Source organism: Bos javanicus, chromosome Y (genome assembly GCF_032452875.1).
Source record: "Bos javanicus breed banteng chromosome Y, ARS-OSU_banteng_1.0, whole genome shotgun sequence".
Taxonomy (NCBI): Eukaryota; Metazoa; Chordata; class Mammalia; order Artiodactyla; family Bovidae; genus Bos; species Bos javanicus.
In genome coordinates, this window is record NC_083898.1 from 2,967,958 (window position 1) to 2,990,301 (window position 22,344).

The 22,344-nt window shown below is 40.2% G+C and overlaps 1 protein-coding gene across 1 annotated transcript; it reads left to right on the plus strand.

The window, feature by feature from the left end:
* The first annotated feature begins 346 nt into the window (after window positions 1–346).
* On the plus strand, window positions 347–1,269 carry LOC133243801 (zinc finger protein 280A-like). The gene is given in 3 exon segments (XM_061410548.1): window positions 347–428; window positions 528–782; window positions 785–1,269. Coding segments are annotated over 3 exon segments (822 nt in total).
* The last annotated feature ends 21,075 nt before the right edge of the window (window positions 1,270–22,344 follow it).

Sequence of the window (22,344 nt, forward strand, 5' to 3'; positions counted from 1 at the left end):
CTCCTGGGATTGCAGGATGTTGCAACCTGCATATCTCAGGACCCCAGCAGCAGAGCCAGTGGCCGTCTCTCCAGCTTCTCAGTCTGAATGTGGAGGAAGAGAGTCCTATTATTTTCAAGACTTTTCCTAAACCTGATTATAAAAGGAGTTCTCTGCAAGCTTCATAATTTCAGAATTGCTCTCTCCTCAGCCTCACGGTCTATCTGGAGCTGTTCTGTCAATTAGGAGGCAAGGATGAAAGTCCTCTTATTCAAAGTGATGTCCCACTTCAGATATAAATTTTAACCATGGGAATCCCTAAAGACCTAAACTCGGGGATGGAATCCCAGGAAGACCTGCTTCCACCATGGCCCCTCTAGGAATCTCTCCTACAAAGAATAAGATTATGACCTTGGAAGATATCCTGACCTCACCGAGCCATGTTCAAGGTGGGGCATCATTTTCATGGACTCATGCGAATGACCAGGGATGCTTCAGTCTTATGCATCCAGACAGAACATGTAGTTTGGAAGAGCTGGATTAAACAGACTTTTGGACTCTAGCAAGTCAGAGCAGGATTGTTGATCCTATAAAAGGAAATCTGATCATGTTACTTGATGACTTTTACTATGGAAAGCATACAAGAGATGGGCAGCCAGAACAGAAGACTCACACAGCCTTCAAATGCCTCAGCTGCTTGGGAGTTCTAAAAAGTGTCAAGTTTATCACCCACTTGAGGAACCATCTGGAGCTTAAGAAGCAGAGGGGTGACAGCTGGGAAATCCACACTACCTGCCAGCACTGTTTCCCACCCTGATCCAGCTGCAGTGTCACATTGAAAGCGTCCACGCTTCCCAGGAGCCCTCCACAGTCTGTAAAATCTGTGAATTGTCCTTTGAAACAGATCAGGTTCTCTTACAGCACATGAAGGACAGTCACAAACCTGGTGAAATGCCCTACGTGTGCCGTGTTTGCAATTACAGATCGTCAGCATTTGCTGATGTAGAGGTGCATTTTAGAACGTGGTATGGAAACACAAACAATTTGCTTTGTCTGTTTTGTCTCAAAATGTTCAAAGTGGCGACATCCTTCATAAATCACACTTGGAGGCACTGGAACAAGAGGGTCTTTCCATATTCCAAGTGCTGGCTTCAGTTTTTGAAGCTGAAGGAAAAGACAGAGCACCAAACCAAGAATCATTAGTCATTCAATAAGCCAGATCAATTGCAAGGGTTGCCTCCTGAAACAGAGGTCATGATCCAAACTTCAGTTCAGCTGGGATTGAGTTGATTTCTATAAGAGAGACAGTGCCCATCATTGTGAGGAACACTGACTCCCAAGTGCCGCCCAGAAAAACTACAAACTGGATTGCCTACAAACACAAAATATTACAAACATGTTGCAGCAAGGGATCTGGCTACAAATTATGTTCTACCCACCTCCAGAATTTTGAAGAAGCCTTATTCAGGTTCAGCCAGCTGTACATAAAGACTCTGCTTGGCTTTTGTTGTTCAGTTGCTCAGTCCTGTCTGACTCCCTGTGACCCTTGAACTTCAGTAATCCAGGCTTCCCTATCCATCACCATCTCCTAAAGCTTGCTCAAACTCATTCCATTGGGTTGCTGATACCATCTAAACATCTCATTCTCTGTCACTCCTGCTGCTCCTGCCTTCAATATTTTCCAGTATCAGGATTTTTTTTCCAATTAGTTGACTCTTCTCATCAGGTGGCCAAAGTAGTGGAGCTTCAGCGTCAGTTCTTGCACTGAATATTCAGGGTTGATTTCCCTTAGGATTGACTGGTTGGATCTCCTTGCTGTCCAAGGGACACTCAAGAGTCTTCTCCATTCTCCAGTACCACAGTTCAAAAAGATCAGTTCTTCAGCACTCAGCCTTCTTTATGGTCCAGCTCTTCCATGTGTATCTGACTCCTGGGAAAACCATAGCTTTGACTTAATGGACATTTGTTGGCAAAGTAATGTCTCTGTCTTTTAATATGCTGTCTAGTTTTGTCGCAGCTTTTCTTCCAAGGAGTGAGCATCTTTTAATTTCACGGCCTCTATAACCATCCACAGTTATTTTGGAGCCAAGTAAATAAAGTCTGACTTTACTGTAACTGAGATTGTACTTGCTTAATCTCTCTACCATCAAGTAGCTTTGAAATCTCCATGTTCCTTCCTGGCCACTGTCTACTGCCCAAAGCAACCACATCTCTGACCTCTAGCACTAGACATTCATTTTTGTTTGTTTCAAACTTTAAATAAATACAATCTCACAGTAGAATTTCTATTCCCCAGGTCTTGTTTTTTGTTGTTGTTGTGTGTGTGTGTGTGTGTGTGTTTAATAAGTGGGATGCATTCTTATTATATGTAGCTGTGGAACATTATTTTTCATTTCTGGGTAGAAATGGGCATAGTCTTATATGTCCATTTTACTGTGCCTGAAATTTGAGGCTCTCATTTTGCCTTTTCGAATAAGCCACCTATGAACCCATATGTGTCTTTCTTAGTAATTTCTCTAGGATAGCTGTATCTGTATGTCTAGACATGAGATTTTCTGATAATGCATGTGGTAGTGGTTTAGTTGGCAAGTGGTATTTGACTCTTGCTACCCCATAGACTTTAGCCAACCAGGCTCCACTGTCCATGGCATTTCCCAGGCAAGAATACCACAATGAGTTGGCATTTCCTTCTCCAGAGGATTTTTTGATGCAAGTTTCAAACCTGGGTCTCCTGCATTGCAGGCAGATTTGTTACTGACTGAGCCATTCCAATATGCAGGTACAGTCAAATGCTTTTTCAAAGTGATTGAAGCAGTGTGTATTTCCACTAACAGTATTGGCATTTCAATTTCTACCAAACATTTGGCACTGTCAGTCTGTTTCATCATATAACTGAGAAGGACCCTGCAGGGCTTTCCCAGGGACAGACCATACCCCTCAACCCCCACCAATGTACCCATTCTCTTATTTGCAGAAAAAAACTTTAGGTCCTAGACCTTCCATGAGTTTCAAAGAACATATTTAATTAGAAAAGAAAAACTGCAGAAACAAGAAAAAAAATCAAGCAAGACAACCAATAATGTGTTCATTGCAACCCCATGGACTGCAGCACATCAGGCTTCTCTGTCCTTCACCATCTCCTGGAGCTTGCTCAGGCTCCAGTGCATTGCGTCTGTGATGCCATCCAGCCATCTCATTCTCTGTCATCCGCTTCTCCTCCTGCCTTTAATCTTTCTAGCATTAGAGTGTATTCTAATGAGCCAGTTCTTCCCATAAGGTGGCCAAAGTATTGGAGCTTCACTTTCAGAATCAGTCCTTCCAGTGAATATTCAGAGTTGATTTCCTGTAGGACTTACTGGCTGGATCTCCCTCCAGTCCAAGTGACTCTCGAGAGTCTTAGCCAACACGACAATTCAAAAACCTCAATTCTTTGGTGCTCAGCCTTCTTTATAGTCCACATCTCACATCCACACATGACTAGTGGAAGAACCATAACCTTGACTACATGGACATTTGTTGGCAAAGTAATGTCTCTGCTTTTTAATATGCCATCTAGGTTTGTCACAGTTTTTCTTCCAAGGAGCAAGCATCTTTTAATTTCGTGGCTGCAGGCACCATCTGCAGTGATTAGGAGCTCAAGAAAATAAAGTCTGTCACTGTTTCCATTGTTGCCTCATCTATTTGCCATGAAGTGCTGAGACCTTTGGGAGAAGGCAATGGCACCCCACTCCAGTACTCTTGCCTGGAAAATCCCATGGACGGAGGAGTCTGGTAGGCTGTAGTCCATGGGGTTGCTAAGAGTCAGACATGACTGAGTGACTTAACTTTCACTTTTCACTTTCATGCATTGGAGAAGGAAATGGCAACCCACTCCAGTGTTCTTGCCTGGAGGACCCCAGGGACGGGGGATCCTGGTGGGCTGCTGTCTATGGGGTTGCACAGATTCAGACACGACTGAAGCAACTTAGCAGCCGCAGATGAGACCTATGACTGTGTGGACCACAACAAACTCTGGAAAATTCTTAAAGAGATGGGACTCTGTGGGAGAGGGAGAAGGTGGGATGATTTGAGAGATTGGCGTTGAAACATATATAATATCATATATGAAATGAGTCGCCAGTCCAAACTCGATGCATGATATTGGATGCTTGGGGCTGGTGCACTGGGACAACCCACAGGGATGGTATAGGGAGGGAGGAGAGAGGAGGGTTCAGGATGGGGAACACATGTATACCTGTGGCAGATTCATTTTGATATATGGCAAAACGAATACAATATTGTAAATTAAAAAAAAAAAAAAAAGATGGGAATACCAGACCACTTGACCTGAGTCCTGAGAAATCTGTATGCAGGTCAAGAAGCAACAGTTAGAACTGAACATGGAACAACTGACTGGTTCCAAATAGGGAAAGGAATATGTAAAGATTGTATATTGTCACCCTGATTATTTAACTTATATGCGGAGTACATCATGAAAAACACTGGGCTGGATGAAGCACAATCTGGAATCAAGATTGCTGGGAGAAATATCAACAACCTCAGATATGCAGAGGATACCACCCTAACGGCAGAAAATGAAGAGCCCATTGATGAGGGCTAAAGAGATGTGTGAAAAGGCTGGCTTAAAGCTCATCATTCAAAAAATGAAGATTGTGACATCTGGTCCCATCACTTCATGATAAACCAATGGAGAAAAAGTGAAAACAACAGCAGATTTTATTTTCTTGGGCCCCAAAATCACTATGGACGATGAGTGTACCCACAAAATTAAAAGAAGCTTGCTCCTTGGAAGAAAAGTGATGACAAACCTAGACAGCAAAAAATAAAAATAAAAAACAGCTAAGGCATCACTCTGCTGACCAAAGATCTTATAGTCAAAGCTATAGTGGCTAAGACAGTAAGGAATTCACTTGATATGCGGGAGACCTGGGTTCCATCATGGAAAGGACATCCCTGCAGTCCAGTGGTAAGACTATGTGCTCCCAAATTAGAGAGTTCAAGTTCATTCCCTGGTCGAGGTATTAGATCCCACATACTGCAACTAAAAGAAGCTCATGTGACAAATAAAATTCCTGCATCCCACATGCTGCTATGAAGATTGAAGAGCCCTTGTGCTGCAACTAAGGCCAAGCACAGCCAAGTAAATGAATAAATATTTGAAAGAAAGAAAGGAAAAGATATGAGAATTCTCTGTTGATTCAGCAGTTAGCACTTGATGCTTTCACTGACAATGGCCAGAGTTCAACACCTGCTTGTGGAACTAAGATCCCACAGTTCTGTGGCATGGCCAACAAAAACCCAGAAAGATAATCGAGGAGGAAAGAACTCCTAAAATTTGAAAATGAAAAAATATAACTGCAAAGAGGTTAAGGATAGAGTAAGGATTGCCAGGAACCCAAAGTGCAAAAGTAGAACCTCTGTAATTCAGAAGCCTCTTTAATATTGTGGTTTAGTTTCCTCCTACTCCTGTTTCTGAACCTAAATAACTTGTAGCTCCTAAGAGAAATTGTTATGGGGGAAAAAAATGTTTGAACTGAATGATATTGAAAATAGCAAATGTTTTGAGACAGAGCTAAAACAGTTTCATGTGTTAACGTGCATTATGTTTGAAAAGAAGAAAGGTTGGCAAAACAATGATCTAAGTCAGTGCTATTAACAGAAGTTTCTGCAGGAATAGAAATTTTTTAAATCATTGTTACACATATTGCCTAAAAAGGATGAATAACATTTCACATATATAAATACATATTTTCTCTTCTGTGAGTTGACCTGTTTATATCTTTTATCTGATTTTTCAGATAGAGTGTTCATCTTGTAGGATTTTTTTTTTTTTTTTCGGCCTTGCTGTGAGGCTTAAGGGATCTTAGATCTTAAACCACGGATCAAATCTCTGCCCCCTGCAGTGGAAGCACAATGCCCTAACTACCAGATCACTAGGCAATTCTCAATGAAAATGTTTTTTATCTCCTTGTCAATATGCCACTTCAGAGATGTTAAAATGTAGCTAGTGTGACTGAAGTATTAAGTCTTTGTGTGTGCTAAGTCGCTTTAGTCCTGTCCAACTCTTTGCCACATAGACTGTAGCCCATCAGGCTCCTCTGTCCATAGGATTCTCCAGGCAATAACACTGGAGTAGGTTGCCATTTCCCTTTCCAGGGGATCTTCCCCACCCAGGGATTGAACTGGTGTCTTTTACATGTGCTGCATTGGCTGGCAGGTTCCTTATTACTAGTGCCACCTGGGAAACCCAGTAAATCTTTACTTTTATTTAATTTAATTAATTTAAAACTAAAAGATATTGCTAGAAGAACCAGATAGTCCTTATAAATGAGTTTCAATTAATTTGTATCCTCAGTAATTTGTGTATCTCTTAGATATTTTCCTCAAGATGAGAGTCCATGCCCATCCCCAAGTGTAGGCTGGGTTTAGTGACTTGTTTCCAAAGAACAGAATATGTCAGGGGGAAGGAGATAACTTTATAGCAGAGGAACTAGTGGTAAGTCGTGTTGATAGTAGGGATCCTTGATGGGAAATGATGAGAAAGCTATATTGCCTTGGAGGTATAGTTCTAAAAATATATAAACCCCAGTACACACAGGAGAAACATATCAAACCCATATTGAGAGTCATTTTGCAAAATACCTGTCCCTGATAGACTCCTGAAAATTGTCAAAAGTCATGAAAAGCAAGGAAAGTTTAAGAAACTGCTATAGACCAGGGTAAACTAAGGGAGGTATCTGTAGGGTTTCAGTATATATCCTCATGCAGATTGGTATCCTATATGGGAATATGAAACTGGAAAAGAACATCTGTGGGAAAACTGGTAAAATCTGAATAAAACCTGTAACTTTGTTAAAGGTTTCCTACTCAAAGTTGCTGGAATAATTGTGAAGCTTAAAGGAGGTCATTTCACAGATACACATTATAGACATTGCAAATATTTTCTTTACATCACACCCTCTTCACTTTGACTTCACTGGAATGAAAGTCTAAAGTATGGTATAATTAACTGAATGGAAAACTTCAAATACAAAGAATCAATAATATTTAGACTGTGTCAACTGACCATAATGCAATAATTAGAAATTGACAAAGAAACATATGTTAAAAAGCCATTCATTTGGAAAATATCAATAAATATATTAATACATATCTTCATGGAATTTTTAAGCAAGACTACTGGAGCAGATGCCATTATTTTCTCCAGGGAATCTTCCTGACCCAGGATCGAACCTTGTCCTCCTTGTGTCTACTGAATTGGCTGGAAAGTTCTTTACCATTTAAGCAACAAGGGAAGTCCATGCAATATCTAATTTTTGTATTAAGAAGAGAATATTAGGATATACTTGAAAGTGAATGATAATGAACATACTAATCAGCAAAAATTGTGGTAAAGTTAAATTTGTATGGGAAAATGATGGAAACAGTGGCAGATCTTATTTTCTTGGGGTCCAAAATGATTGTGGATAGTGACTGCAGCCATGAAATTAAAAGATATTTTCCCCTTGGAAGAAAACCTATGACAAACCTACACAGCATATTAAAAAGCAGAAACATCACTTTGGTGACAAAGTCCATCTAGTCAAAGCTATAGTTTTTCCAGCAGTCATGTATGGATGTGACAGTAGATCATAAAGAAGGCTGAGTGCCGAAGAATTGATGCTTTTGAACTATGGTGTTGGAGAAGACTCTTGACAGTCCCTTGGACAGCAAGGACATCCCACCAGTCAATCCTAAGGGAAATCAACTCTGAATATTCACTGGAAGTATTGATGCTGAAGCTGAACATCCAATACTTTGGCCACCTGATGTGAAAAGCCAACTCATTGGAAAAGACCTTGACAATGGAAAAGACTGAGGGCAGGAGAAGTGGGCAGCAAAGGTGGAGATGTTTGGATAGTATCACAAACTCAATGGACATGAATTTGAGCAAACTCCAGGAGATAGTGAAGGACAGGGTAGCCTTGTGTGCTGCATTTAGTCCATGGGGTTGCAAAGAGTCATACATGACTGAGGGACTAAACAACAACAACAAATTAAAGTAAATTTATAACATTACATATAAGAGAAATGAGAGTTACAAATAACCATCTCAAAAAGTTGTAAAGGTGAGCAGCAGAACAAACATAGCAATAAGAAGGAATGCAATTAACAAAGAAAGAAAAATGAATATAATAGAGAAGAAAATATAGTAACAAAACCAAAACTTTAATCCCCCATATGATTACAAGAAGTGTTCCAGCAGAACAAGGCATTTTAAAAAGACTCTGTAAAGGGCCAAGAAAGAAATCATTTAGCCTTTGTGAATATGATCTTTGGTGCTTAATCAAGTTTGCAGCCATAGACACTAACCAAAGGAACTGGCAAGTCCCTGTTCCAACTTTAAGGATTCTGAAAGTTGAATTTCACACAATTTTCATGTCTGAAAATAATATTCTTTACTGTTTTCCTAAGCCATTAAAAAGCCTAAGTCTCTAAAACTTAAAAATAGAAGTAAAGCTCATTCTTAGCTTACTATATAGGCTGTGCAAAAACAGGGGCAGGCTGCCCTGTATTGATCCAAATGTAATACCCAAGAGGACGGGCTTCAAGATCCAGGTATATGGTCAAGTTCCTTAAGCAAGGGGCAGGTCACGCCTGACAGCCGTGAGTGCTGGACACCATCACTGGACTCCCCTCGTAGACTCGGATGATGCTCTCAGCCCTGTGCCCTGGCAACAGTGCAATCTGTTTGTTTGTTTTTCCCCCTTCTCCGGTAAGCTGCACAATCTTGACAGAACCAAGACCCTTGAGATTCAGGTTCAGCCTAATTGCACCCCCCGCTGTTGCCTCCAGAGGTGCCACCATGCGCGCATTGCACCCAACTCGGACTTGTGACCAATCAAATTGCAGCGCCCACGCCTGGCAGCCAATCATCAGTGACAGCAGGCGCGCCTGTAAGGGCAGCTGCAGCGGCGCCCCGGCTTGAGGAGGCGTCTTCCCTTCAGGCTTAACCCGGAGACCACCTAAGCGCCTGTGAGCTGCCAACAGTTCCGGCACCACCGCCAACGGGGACTGGTAAGGACTGGGGCCTGGTGTGGCCAAAGCGTGTCTGAGGGCCAAGGGGACGGTTTCTCGAGTCCCCACATGCGCGGGGCTTTGCTAGGCGAGACGGCCTGTGAGGGCCTGGTGGGCCCTCAGGAGGCAGCTGGGCCGGGCCCACAGGCCCTGAGGCCCCTTTTGCCCTCTCCCCTTTCTAGTCTGGGCTGGCGCTTCTCCCCAGCAGCCTTCCTGCCCGGGTGGTGGGTAGAGCCAGCTTGGGGAAAGGGCCTGTTAGGCTCCCGGCCCCCGCTCAGGTCTCCTGTTGAACCTAATATACATAAACACACACAGAAATATTCACAGCAGGTTTGTGACTCAGGTCCAATACGGTTCTGGACCCAGGTACAGTCAGGCGGGCGCTGCAAAAAAACAACAACAAAAAATCGATCTAGAACTCTGAGATCCGTACATTTGCCGCACACGTTGTGACTCTAACACAAGCAAAATACACAGCCTAGTTGTTCTGAACCCTCTGGTTTCTTGCAACTCACTTTCATCGCCTTAACCTCACGTGTGTCTATTTCGATTTATGTGTATGACCCCAAAACTGAAATCAGTAGCGAAATCTCTATTGATTTGGGTAGTCATGAAGTGCACAATATCTAATTTTATCTGAATCTTTGGGGGGAAGATTACCAGTAGAAGGCCTTGGTAAGATTATTTGGTAGGACCAAATAATAAGTATTGTACAAGTATTTATGTACAAGTATTATACATAAAACAGATTTTGCATCTATATAATAAATAGAGGAGTGTTGTGAGACTAAATAAATAAATTGGAAAATAAAAATAAAATGGAAAATTTAAAAAAAAATCGATCTAATGGCCTCTTCACTGCCGCGGGCCTTGGTCATTTTCCTGTTTCCTCTGCCCTCCTGGGACTCCAGGGCTGTCCCTATACCTTGGGGCCCCGAGATTCAGGCCATTGCTTCAGGAGATCGGCAGATGAGGTGCTTGTTCCTTCGTTACTGAGAGAAGGGAGGTGGGAGGAAGAAGCTCAGAGAAGAGGAGTTCAGTCACTTGCTCTGGTTGAGTGTGAGATGCCTGGTCAGCATCCGTAGGGTAGGACTAGGTAGGGACGGGGGATAGAACATTCCTGATACACGTGACACAACCTGAACTTTCCCTCTGCCCGCCCCCAGGATGTGACCTTTGCCTGCCTTGGAAGTCTCAAGGGCTTAGGTTTTCAGTGTTCCCCTGAGGTAAGGTGACAGACATCTTGACAATAAGGAACCAAGTTGTGTCTTTCTTGCCTTCCGTTTTTCTCCTTTCATTCATGGGGTGACATGTTGCTGTGTAGAGAGAGTTCTCCTGACTGAGGTTTAGCTGACCGTGATTGTGGGTGGTGACTTCAGGGCAATCATGGTTTCAGGTCACTCTGAAGCTCTCTGAGTTGCAACCTTAAAAACAGGCAGGGAGGCTGGTGGCTTGCCTTCTTTTGTCATCTTGAAAGAAAGAGTAAGCACCATGGGTTTTAAGCTGTGTAGAGCTGGCTCCTACAACTTGATGAGGCTAAAATGGGGCAATGTACATATTGTAAGGTTTTAGCTATAAAATCAAAGTAATGAAGGTGTGGGAGTTCCCTGGTGACCTGGTGGTTAGGATTCTGGGCTTTCACTGCAGTGGTCTGGGTTCCATCTCTGGTCAGGAAACTGATCCCACAAGCCAAGCAGCATGGCCAAATTAATAAATGAATAAAGTGGTTCATTCAGAAAAAATGTTGTGATTTAACATGTTTACATGGGATTACTTGCTCATTTCTGTACCCTTAAGGGCTTTATTTCATTAAGTAATTGAACTCCACTGGTTGGTGCCTGGGGACCATCTGAGTTCATTTCATGCCAGTAAACAAGATCATAGGTAGCTCAATGCCCAGCAACTTGTGCCTACAGCTCTGTTATATAGTTATCTATTGCTAATACAGCTTTGAACTTCATAGCAAATCAATGTTGCCATGTTTTGTTTTGGTCACACCATGTGACTTCATAGGATATTAGTTCCCCAACCAGGGATTGAACTCAGGATCCTGGCAGTGAAAGGGCTGAGTCCTAACCATGGGACTGCCAGGCAACTCGTGTTTTTAGATGTTTTTTTTTTTTTTTTTTTATGCCGGGAGCCAGTGTGAGGAACTCTGCCCATGGCAAAGGTCATGAGGAAGGAGGCTCAGCATACACAAAGGCAGGATCCAGCCTCAGGATTCCCCCTGGATATTCTCGAGCATCTACCCCCAAAACCAGAGTCTGCCTATTTTACTGTTTTTTGCTCTCACCTCTGACTTTATGGGGGTTGTCCCCCACCACCATCTCGCTCTCTCTGAAAAAGAGTTAACTTACACTCCAGTTAATAAAGTTCCTGGGCATAATAGGAGTATTTAAATCCAAACCCCTCAGATGGCTCTCTAACTTGCCTGACAAGTTTACCCGGACTCCTACAGCTATACATACGATTGTTTACAGTCTCTAAACTGCGAGAGGCACAGGAAGCTTAAAATATTCAAATAGCTTAGAGCCTCTTGGAGAGTTAGAAGCTATCAGAATAAAACTAGTAAAAGATTTCATTGATGAGCCAATGCTTGCTGCCAAGTTTCCACATCCCCTGTATTGTATCCTTGAATGTGTATTAATTAATATAGTTGGTATGTAGAAAAACTAAGTAGTGGCCTTGGTGTTAGAAACTTTAGACCCTTAAGGTAATAAATTTTTTCCTTTGTTGTAAACCCACTGCACCTCTGCCCAATAGGAATGCAACTATATCTAACACCTTCGGAGGATGGTGCCAAACTTTAAAATAATTACTATTAGAGAAAATAAGTCTTATGGTTGACAAACCTTTGTCAGAGTCATAAAATGTTAATAGGCCTTCTGGCCAGAAGATGATGTAAGTCACCTAAACCATTTGTATATGATAAGTTTGCAGAAAAGAAACCCTGGTTTCGATAAGGATCAAAGACTGCTGACTTTGCATAATTTCACACCCCCTATTATCCTCTATGTGCAACTTATGGTATAAAAACCCCTATTGAAAATAAAGCTATGGGCCTTGCTCACCGAAGCTTGGTCTCCCCATGTAATTCTTTCTTTCACCTTCTGGCTGAATTTGCATCTGGAGCACAGAGGCGCTCTCTAGTTCTCTTGCCTGGAAAATTCCATGGATGGCGAAGCCTGGTAAGCTGCAGTCGATGGGGTCACTAAGAGTCGAACGCAACTGAGTGACTTCACTTTCACTTTTCACTTTCATGCATTGGAGAAGGAAATGGCAACTGACTCCAGTGTGCTTGCCTGGAGAATCCCTGGGACGGGGGAGCCTGGGGGGCTGCCATCTCTGGGGTCGCATAGAGTCAGACACAACTGAATTGACTTAGCAGCAGCAGAAAGCTATTTTATCCAGTTAGCAGAAGCTGTCTCCCCTTCGAATTCTCTGGATCTGCTGGGACTGGACCCCAGCAGTTTTGTTAAACAAAAAAGTTTTGCCATATTTATAGAGAACTCTTCTGTGTGTAAGTATGATGTGAATGATATTAACGTGAAATGTTTGTGTTGTACATATTATCTCAAAATTGAATAGTTTGGAATAACTTCCATTTGTTATCTCTTGGTCTAGAATCCAGTTGGGTAGTTTAGCCTCAGGGTCTCTGTTGTCCAGTTCAGTTCAATTCAGTTCAGTCACTCAGTCATGTTCAACTCTTTGCTACCCAAAGAATCACAGCATGCCAGGTGTCCACGTCCATCAGCAACTCCCTGAGTTCACTCAGACTCAAGTCCATCGAATCAATGATGTCATCCAGCCATCTCATCCTCTGTCGTCCCCTTCTCCTCCTGCCCCCATTCCCTCCCAGCATCAGAGTCTTTTCCAATGAGTCAAATCTTCGCATCAGGTGGCCAAAGTACTGGAGTTTCAGCTTTAGCATCATTCCTTCCAAAGAAATCCCAGGGCTGATCTCCTTCAGAATGGACTATTTGAATGTCCTTGCAGTCCAAGGGACTCTCAAGAGTCTTCTCCAACACCACAGTTCAAAAGCATCAATTCTTCGGTGCTCAGCTTTCTTCACAGTCCAACTCTCACATCCATACATGACCACTGGAAAAACCATAGCCTTGACTAGATGAACCTTTGTTGACAAAGTAATGTCTCTGCTTTTCAATATGCTATCTAGGTTGGTCATAACTTTTCTTCAAGGAGTAAGCGTCTTTTAATTTCATGGCTGCAGTCACCATCTGCAGGGAGCCCCAAAAAATAAAGGCTGACACTGCTTCCACTCTTTCCCCATCTATTTCCCATGAATTGATGGGACCAGATGCCATGATCTTCATTTTCTGAATGTTGAGCTTTAAGCCAACTTTTTCACTCTCCACTTTCACTTTCAGCAAGAGGCTTTTGAGTTCCTCTTCACTTTCTGCCATAAGGGTGGTGTCATCTGCATATCCAGGTTATTCATATTTCTCCCAGCAGTCTTAATTCCAGCCTGTGCTTCATCCAGACCAGTGTTTCTCATGATGTACACTGCATAGAAGTTAAATAAGCAGGGTGACAATATACAGCCTTGACGTACTCCTTTTCCTATTTGGAACCAGTCTGTTGTTCCATGTCCAGTTCTAACTGTTGTTTCCTGATGTGCATATAGGTTTCTCAAGAAGCAGGTTAGGTGGTCTGATATTCCCATCTCTTTGAGAATTTTCCACAGTTTATTGTGATCCACACAGTCAAAGGCTTTGGCATAGTCTATAAAGCAGAAATAGATATTTTTCTGGAACTCTCTTGATTTTTCCATGATACAGCAGATGTTGGCAATTTGACCTCTGGTTCCTCTGCCTTTTCTAAAATCAGCTTGAACTTCTGGAATTTCATGGTTCATGTATTGCTGAAGCCTGGCTTGGAGAATTTTGAGCATCACTTTACTAATTTAGTCAAGCTTTTATCTGATTTGACAAGCTCTGCAGACTTGGCTTATTAAATCTAAGCTCTCTCACTTGGCTGTACTCATGAGGCCTCAGTTCCTCTCTCTGTGGGCCTCTTCAAGTGGCTGCTTGTGTGGAGGCTGCTGTCTTTTCCCAGAATGAGTGATTCAGGAAAGAACTTGCACCCAAGATAAAGTGCAGAGTCTTTTTTCAAAAGTTAAACATTTTCACTTCTCTATTTTCTTAGTCTCACAGGTCAACCCTGTGATATTTTGAGAGAGAACTACACAGGGGTGGGAATACCAGGAAATGTAATTCACTTGGAATCAGCTTAAAGGCTGGCTACCATAGCCATTAATCCACCATGCCAACCTTTCTTCATATGATCTCACTTCTGTTACTGTGAGTGAATTTGTCTTGCGTACACTTCTTGGGTGCTGCTGCTGCTGGTAAGTCGCTTCAGTCATGTCTGACTCTGTGCAGCCCCATAGACAGCAACCCACCAGGCCCCCCTGTCCCTCGGATTTTCTGAGCAAGAACACTGGAGTGGGTTGCCATTTCCTTCTCCAATCCATCAAAGTGAAAAGTGAAAGTTAAGTTGCTCAGTCGTGTCCGACTCTTTTCAACACCACGGACTGCAGCCTACCAGGCTTCTCCATCCATGGGATTTTCTACTCCATTCTTGTTTACTCAGTTGTATTCTAGCAAATCTCTTATTTTTCCTGGATTAAGTTTTCTGTTTCTCTGGACGGTTCCCATCAGCAAACAGACTGACTGTAAAATCACCTCTTATTAAAAGCCTGTCTTTTGATGACACATCCTGCTTCTGCTTCTTTTAGTTCATATTTGCTTATTATAGACTTCTACAGAGTTGTTTGTAGAATTTGTTATCTCCAATTCTCTCATTTTCCTTGTAATCCACTCTTGTCAAGGTCACCAGTGAATTCCAAATGTTTAACTCAGTGGTCAATTTTTAGTTTTTATTTAATTTAATTTTTTGGCAGCCTTTATCAGAGTAGTTCATTTCCTATTGCCCCCCAAAAATGTTTCATTTGGATTACAGAATGCTTCTCTTTTCTGCTTCTCTTCTACCTACAGTTCTCCCACATACAATATATGACCTTTGTGTCTGGCTTTATTCAGATATCATATTTTGTTTTTAAATATTTATTTATTTAGCTATGTGGCTTGTTCGATCTTAGTTCCCAGCCCAGGGATGGAACCTGCGCAGAGTCTTAAACAATAGATCTCCAAGGAAGTCTCCTAGTTTGTGTATTTTCATGATTCATCCATTTTATGGATGTATAGCAGTACATTTTTTTTTTTTTGGCTGAATATGGTATATGCCTTACATGTAGTCCATTGTGAGCATATATCACAGTTTATTTATCCATTTATAACATAATGGATAATGTTTGGATGGTGTACTCTTTGTGGCTACTGTGAGTAATGTTGCTTTGAACATTGTTTTTGCATGGACTTAACATTTTCAGTTTTTATGGATATATACAAAAGAGCGAAACTGCCGAATCATACGGCTACTCTATATTTAATTTTTGAGGTACTGACAAACCCCTTTTCAAAGCGGTTGTACCATTTTACAGCAATTGCATCAACAATATATGAAGATTCCTTCTCTCCATATCCTCTGCAGCACTTGTTATTATTCCTCTTTTTGATTATAGCCAAGTTAATGGGTATGAAGTAGTATTTCACTGAGACTGATTTATATTCTCCTAATCATGTGATTGTTGGCCATTTGTATATCATATTTGGTGAAAAGTCTATTCAAATTATTTTCCTGATTGTTAAAATGTTTTTTTTTTTAATTGTTGTAAAAAACGTGTATCTTAAATTTTACCATTGTAAGCATTTTTACATGCTAAGTATTTTATACACTTTCATCAGCCTTTTTGGAGAAGGAAATGGCAACCTACGCCAGGATTCTTTCCTGGAGAATCCCATGGACAAAGGAGCTTGGTGGGCTACAGTCCATGGGCATGCAAAGAGTTGGACACGACTGAGTGACTAACACAAACACACACACACACACAGTCACAGTGTTGTTTTGTTTTTGTTGTCATTGTTCTAGCTGTGCTATGCAGCTTGCATTATATAGTTCCCTGGTTGAGGCTCATACCCAGGCCCCTGAGAGGAAAGCATGGAGTCCTAACCTTTGAACTACCAGGGAATTCCTTATCACATTGTTGTGAAACAGATCTCTACACCTTTTCATCTTGCAAAATTGAAAACATATACCCATCACCTGTCCCATTAAACAACAACTCCTTTTTTCTTCCCTGTTTCTCTAGGCCATGGAATCCATAGGTGTTCTTTGTTTCCCTTCTATTGCTTGACTTTATTAGATATTTCTTTTAAGTGGACATACAGTATTTGTCTTTTTTATGACTGATTTATTTCATTTAGCTTAATGTCTTAAAGGATCATGCATGTTGTAGCATGTGGCAGAATTTCCTTTATATGGCTAAATAACATTTCATTTTATGTATATATCACATTTGATGGACATTTAGATGCTTCCACCTCTTAGTTGTTGTGATTAGTGCCGCTGTGAGCATGGCCATGCAAATATCTCAAGACCCCATGTTAACTTCTTTTGAATTTATATCCAGAAGTGGAATTGCCAAATCATGTGGTAGTTTTATTTTTAATTTTTCAAGGAGCATTTATACTGTTTTCTATAGCAGTTGCACCATTTTAAAATCTATCCATAACACACAAGAATCCACTTTCTGTACGTGCTTTCCAAGAGTTGTCCTTTCCTTCCCTTCTCTTTACCTTTCCTTTCCATCATATGTAAATGCACACGCATACATGCACAATTTTTTCATATCCTTTTTCATTATTGTTTATCACAAGATATGAGTATATTTCCTTGTGCTATACAGTAGGATCTTATTTACCTATTCTATATTAATATTATAGTTTGCATCTGCTAATCACCAGCTCCCAATCTATGCCTCCCCCACCCTTCCCCTCTTGGTAATCACATAGTCTGCTCTCTATGTCTGTGAATCTGTTTCTAACTCCTAGATAAGTTCATTTGTGTCATATTTTGGATTCCACATGTAAATGATACCATGTAATATTTGTTTTTCTGACTGGACATGACTGAGCGACTGAACTCAACTGAACTGAACTCAAGTATTCTTTTTAATGCTAGTGTAGATTGAAATGTTTACTTAACTTCATTTTCAGAACATTTGTTGCCACTGTATGGAAATGTGATTGACTTTTAAAATATTTATCTTGTATTCTGTACAAGATTTTTATTAGTTGTAATACTTGTGATTTCTTCAGGATTTTCTCTACAGAAAAGTATGTTATCTCCATAGAAAAGTATGTTATCTCCAATACGCATGGACTTTTTCCTTTCCATTCTGAATGCTGTTTTTGTTTTGTTTTGTTTTTAACAACAACAACGCCAACTCCTTTTTCTTACCTGATTGCCCTGGTTATAGAACTGCCAGTATAGAATTGAGCCAAAGTGCAGAATAGACATCGTTGTGTTGTTCCCAATCTTAGAAATCATTCAGTTTTTCATTATTATGTATGATGTTAGCTGTGGGTCTTTCATAGGTACCCTTCCATTGAGAAAGTTCGCTTCTTAGTTATTAAGTGGGTTTTTTTTTATTTTTAAACTTTAGAGTATTGTATTAGTTTTGCCAAATATTGAAATGAATCTGCTACAGGAATACCCACGTTCCCCATCCTGAACCCACCTCCCTCCTCCTTCCCCTACCCTCCCTCTGGGTCGTCCCAGTGCACCAGCCCCAGCCTCCAGTACCGTGCATCGAACCTGGACTGGCTACTCGTTTCATACATGATATTATACATGTTTCAATGCTATTTTCCCAAATCTCCCCACCCTCTCCCTCTCCCACAGAGTCCATAAGACTGTTCTATACATCACTGTCTCTTTTGCTGTCTCATACACAGGGTTATTGTGTCCGTCTTTCTAAATTCCATATATATGCGTTAGTATACTATATTGGTGTTTTTCTTTCTGGCTTACTTCACTCTGTATAATAGGCTCCAGTTTCATCCATCTCATTAGAACTGATTCAAATGTATTCTTTTTAATGGCTGAGTAATACTCCATTGTGTATACGTACCACAGCTTTCTTATCCATTCATCTGCTGATGGGCATCTACGTTGCTTCCATGCCCTGGCTATTATAAACAGTGGTGCAATGAACATTGGGGTACACGTGTCTCTTTCCTTCTGGTTTCCTCAGTGTGTATGCCCAGCAGTGGGATGGCTGGATCATAAGGCAGTTCTGTTTCCAGTTTTTTTAAGGAAACTGCACACTGCTGTCCATAGTGGCTGTACTAGTTTGCATTCCCACCAACAGTGTAAGAGGGTTCCCTATTCTCCACACCCTCTCCAGAATTTATTATTTGTAGACTTTTGGATCACAGCCATTCTGACTGGTGTGAAATGGTACCTCATAGTGGTTTGATTTGCATTTCTCTGATAATGAGTGATGTTGAGCATCTTTTCATGTGTTTGTTAGCCATCTGTATGTCTTCTTTGGAGAAATATCTATTTAGTTCTTTGGCCCATTTTTTGATTGGGTCATTTATTTTTCTGGAATTGAGCTGTAGGAGTTGCTTGTATATTTTTGAGACCAGTTGTTTGTCAGTTGCTTCATTTGCTATTATTTTCTCCCATTCTGAAGGCTACCTTTTCACCTTGCTAATAGTTTCCTTTGTTGTGAAGAAGCTTTTAAGTTTAATTAGATCCCATTTGTTTATTTTTGCTTTTATTTCCAATATTCTGGGAGGTGGGTCATAGAGGATCCTGCTGTGATGTATGTCGGAGAGTGTTTTGCCTATGTTCTCCTCTAGGAGTTTTGTAGTTTCTGGTCTTATGTTGAGACCTTTAATCCATTTTGAGTTTATTTTTGTATATGGTGTTAAAAAGTGTTCTAGTTTCATTCTTTTACAAGTGGTTGACCAGTTTTCCCAGCACCACTTGTTAAAGAGGTTGTCTTTAACCCATTGTATATTCTTGCCTCCTTTGTCAAAGATAAGGTGTCCATATGTGCGTGGATTTATCTCTGGGCTTTCTATTTTGTTCCATTGATCAATATTTCTGTCTTTGTGCCAGTACCATACTGTCTTGATAACTGTGGTTTTGTAATAGAGTCTGAAGTCAGGGAGGTTGATTCCTCCAGTTCCACTCTTCTTTCTTAAGATAGCTTTGGCTATTCGAGGTTTTTTGTATTTCCATACAAATTGTGAAATTATTTGTTCTAGCTCTTTGAAGAATACCGTTGGTAGCTTGATAGGGATTGCATTGAATCTATAAATTGCTTTGGGTAGTATACTCATTTTCACTATATTGATTCTGCCAATCCATGAACATAGTATATTTCTCCATCTATTGGTGTCCTCTTTGATTTCTTTCACCAGTGTTTTATAGTTTTCTATATATAAGTCTTTGGTTTCTTTAGGTAGATATATTCCTAAGTACTTTATTCTTTACGTTGCATTGGTGAATGGAATTGATTCCTTAATTTCTCTTTCAGTTTTCTCAGTATTAATGTATAGGAATGCAAGGGATTTCTGTGTGTTGACTTTATATCCTGCAACTTTACTATAATCATTGATTAGTTCTAGTAATTTTCTGGTGGAGTCTTTAGGGTTTTCTATGTAAAGGATCATGTCATCTGCAAACAGTGAGAGTTTTACTTCTTCTTTTCCAATTTGGATTCCTTTTATTTCTTTTTCTGCTCTGATTGCTGTGGCCAAAACTTCCAAAACTATGTTGAATAGTAATGGTGAAAGTGGGCACCCTTGTCTTGTTCCTGACTTTAGAGGAAATGCTTTCAATTTTTCACCATTGAGGATAATGTTTGCTATGGGTTTGTCATATATAGCTTTTATTATGTTGAGGTATGTTCCTTCTATTCCTGCTTTCTGGAGAGTTTTCATCATAAATGGATGTTGAATTTTGTCAAAGGCTTTCTCAGCATCTATTGAGATAATCATATGGTTTTTGTTTTTCAATTTGTTAATGTGGTGTATAACATTGATTGATTTGCGGATATTGAAGAATCCTTGCATCCCTGGGATAAAGCCCACTTGATCCTGGTGTATGGTCTTTTTAATGTGTTGTTGGATTCTGATTGCTAGAATTTTGTTAAGGATTTTTGCATCTATGTTCATCAGTGGTATTGGCCTGTAGTTTTCTTTTTTTGTGTGGGATCTTTTTCAGGTTTTGGTATTAGGGTGATGGTGGCCTCATAGAATGAGTTTGGAAGTTTACCTTCCTCTGCAATTTTCTGGAAGAGTTTGAGCAGGATAGGTGTTAGCTCTTCTCTAAATTTTTGGTAGAATTCAGCTGTGAAGCTTTCTCGACCTGGGCTTTTGTTTGCTGGAATATTTTTGATTACAGTTTCAATTTGCATGCTTGTGATGGGTCTGTTAAGATTTTCTATTTCTTCCTGGTCCAGTTTGGAAAGTTGTACTTTTCTAAGAATTTGTCCATTTCTTCCATGTTGTCCATTTTATTGGCATATAATTGTTGATAGTAGTCTCTTATGATCCTTTGTATTTCTGTGTTGTCTGTTGTGATCTCTCCATTTTCATTTCTAATTCTATTGATTTGATTTTTCTCCCTTTGTTTCTTGATGAATCTGGCTAATGGTTTGTCAATTTTATTTATCCTTTCAAAGAACCAGCTTTTGGCTTTGTTGATTTTTGCTATGGTCTCTTTTGTTTCTTTTGCATTTATTTCTGCCCTAATTTTTAAGATTTCTTTCCTTCTGCTAACCCTGGGGTTCTTCATTTCTTCCTTTTCCAGTTGCTTTAGGTTTAGGGTTAGGTTATTTATTTGACTTTTTTCTTGTTTCTTTAGGTATGCCTGTATTGCCATGAACTTTCCCCTTAGGACTGCTTTTAAATTGTCCCACAGGTTTTGAGTTGTTGTGTTTTCATTTTCATTAGTTTCTATGCAAATTTTGATTTCTTTTTTGATTTCTTCTGTGATTTGTGGGTTATTCAGCAGGGTGTTGTTCATCCTCCATATGTTGGAATTTTTAATAGTTTTTCTCCTGTAATTGAGATCAAATGTTACTGCATTGTGGTCAGAAAAGATGCTTGGAGTGATTTCTATGTTTTTGAATTTACCAAGGCTAGATTTATGGCCCAGGATGTGATCTATCCTGGAGAAGGTTCCATGTGCGCTTGAGAAAACGGTGAAATTCATTGTTTTGGGATGAAATGTCCTATAGATATCAATTAGGTCTACCTGGTCTATTGTATTGTTTAACGTTTGTGTTTCCGTGTTAATTTTCTGTTTAGTTGATCTATCCATAGGTGTGAGTGGGGTATTAAAGTCTCCCACTATTATTGTGTTATTGTTAATTTCTCCTTTCATACTTGTTAGCATTTGTCTTACATATTGCAGCACTCCCGTGTTGGGTGCATACATATTTATAATTGTTATATCTTCTTCTTGGATTGATCCTTTGATCATTATGTAGTGACCATCTTTGTGTCTTTTCACAGCCTTTGTTTTAATGTCCATTTTATCTGATATAAGTATCGCTACTCCTGCTTTTTTTGGTCCCTATTTGCATGAAAAATCTTTTTCCAGCCCTTCACTTTCAGTCTGTATGTGTCCCCTGTTTTGAGGTGGGTCTCTTGTAGACAACATATGTAGGGAGTCTTGTTTTTGTATCCATTCAGCCAGTCTTTGTCTTTTGGTTGTGGCATTCAACCCATTTACATTTAAGGTAATTACCGATATGTATGATCCTGTTGCATTTACTTTGTTGTTTTGGGTTCGAGTTTATACATTCTTTTCGTGTTTCCTGTCTAGAGAAAATCCTTTAGTATTGGTTGGAGAGCTGGTTTGCTGGTGCTGAATTCTCTCAGCTTTTGCTTGTCTGAAAAGCTTTTGATTTCTCCTTCATACTTGAATGAGAACCTTGCTGGATACAATAATTTGGGCTGTAGGTTATTTTCTTTCATCACTTTAAGTATGTCTTGCCATTCCCTCCTGGCTTGAAGAGTTTCTATTGAAAGATCAGCTGTTATCCTTATGGGAATTCCCTTGTGTGTTATTTGTTGTTTTTCCCTTGCTGCTTTTAATATTTGTTCTTTGTGTTTGATCTTTGTTAATTTGATTAATATGTGTCTTGGGGTGTTTCGCCTTGGGTTTATCCTGTTTGGGACTCTCTGGGTTTCTTGGACTTGGGTGATTATTTCCTTCCCCATTTTAGGGAAGTTTTCAACTATTATCTCCTCAAGGATTTTCTCATGGTCTTTCTTTTTGTCTTCTTCTTCTGGTACCCCTATGATTCGAATGTTGTAGCGTTTAATATTGTACTGGAAGTCTCTGAGATTGTCCTCATTT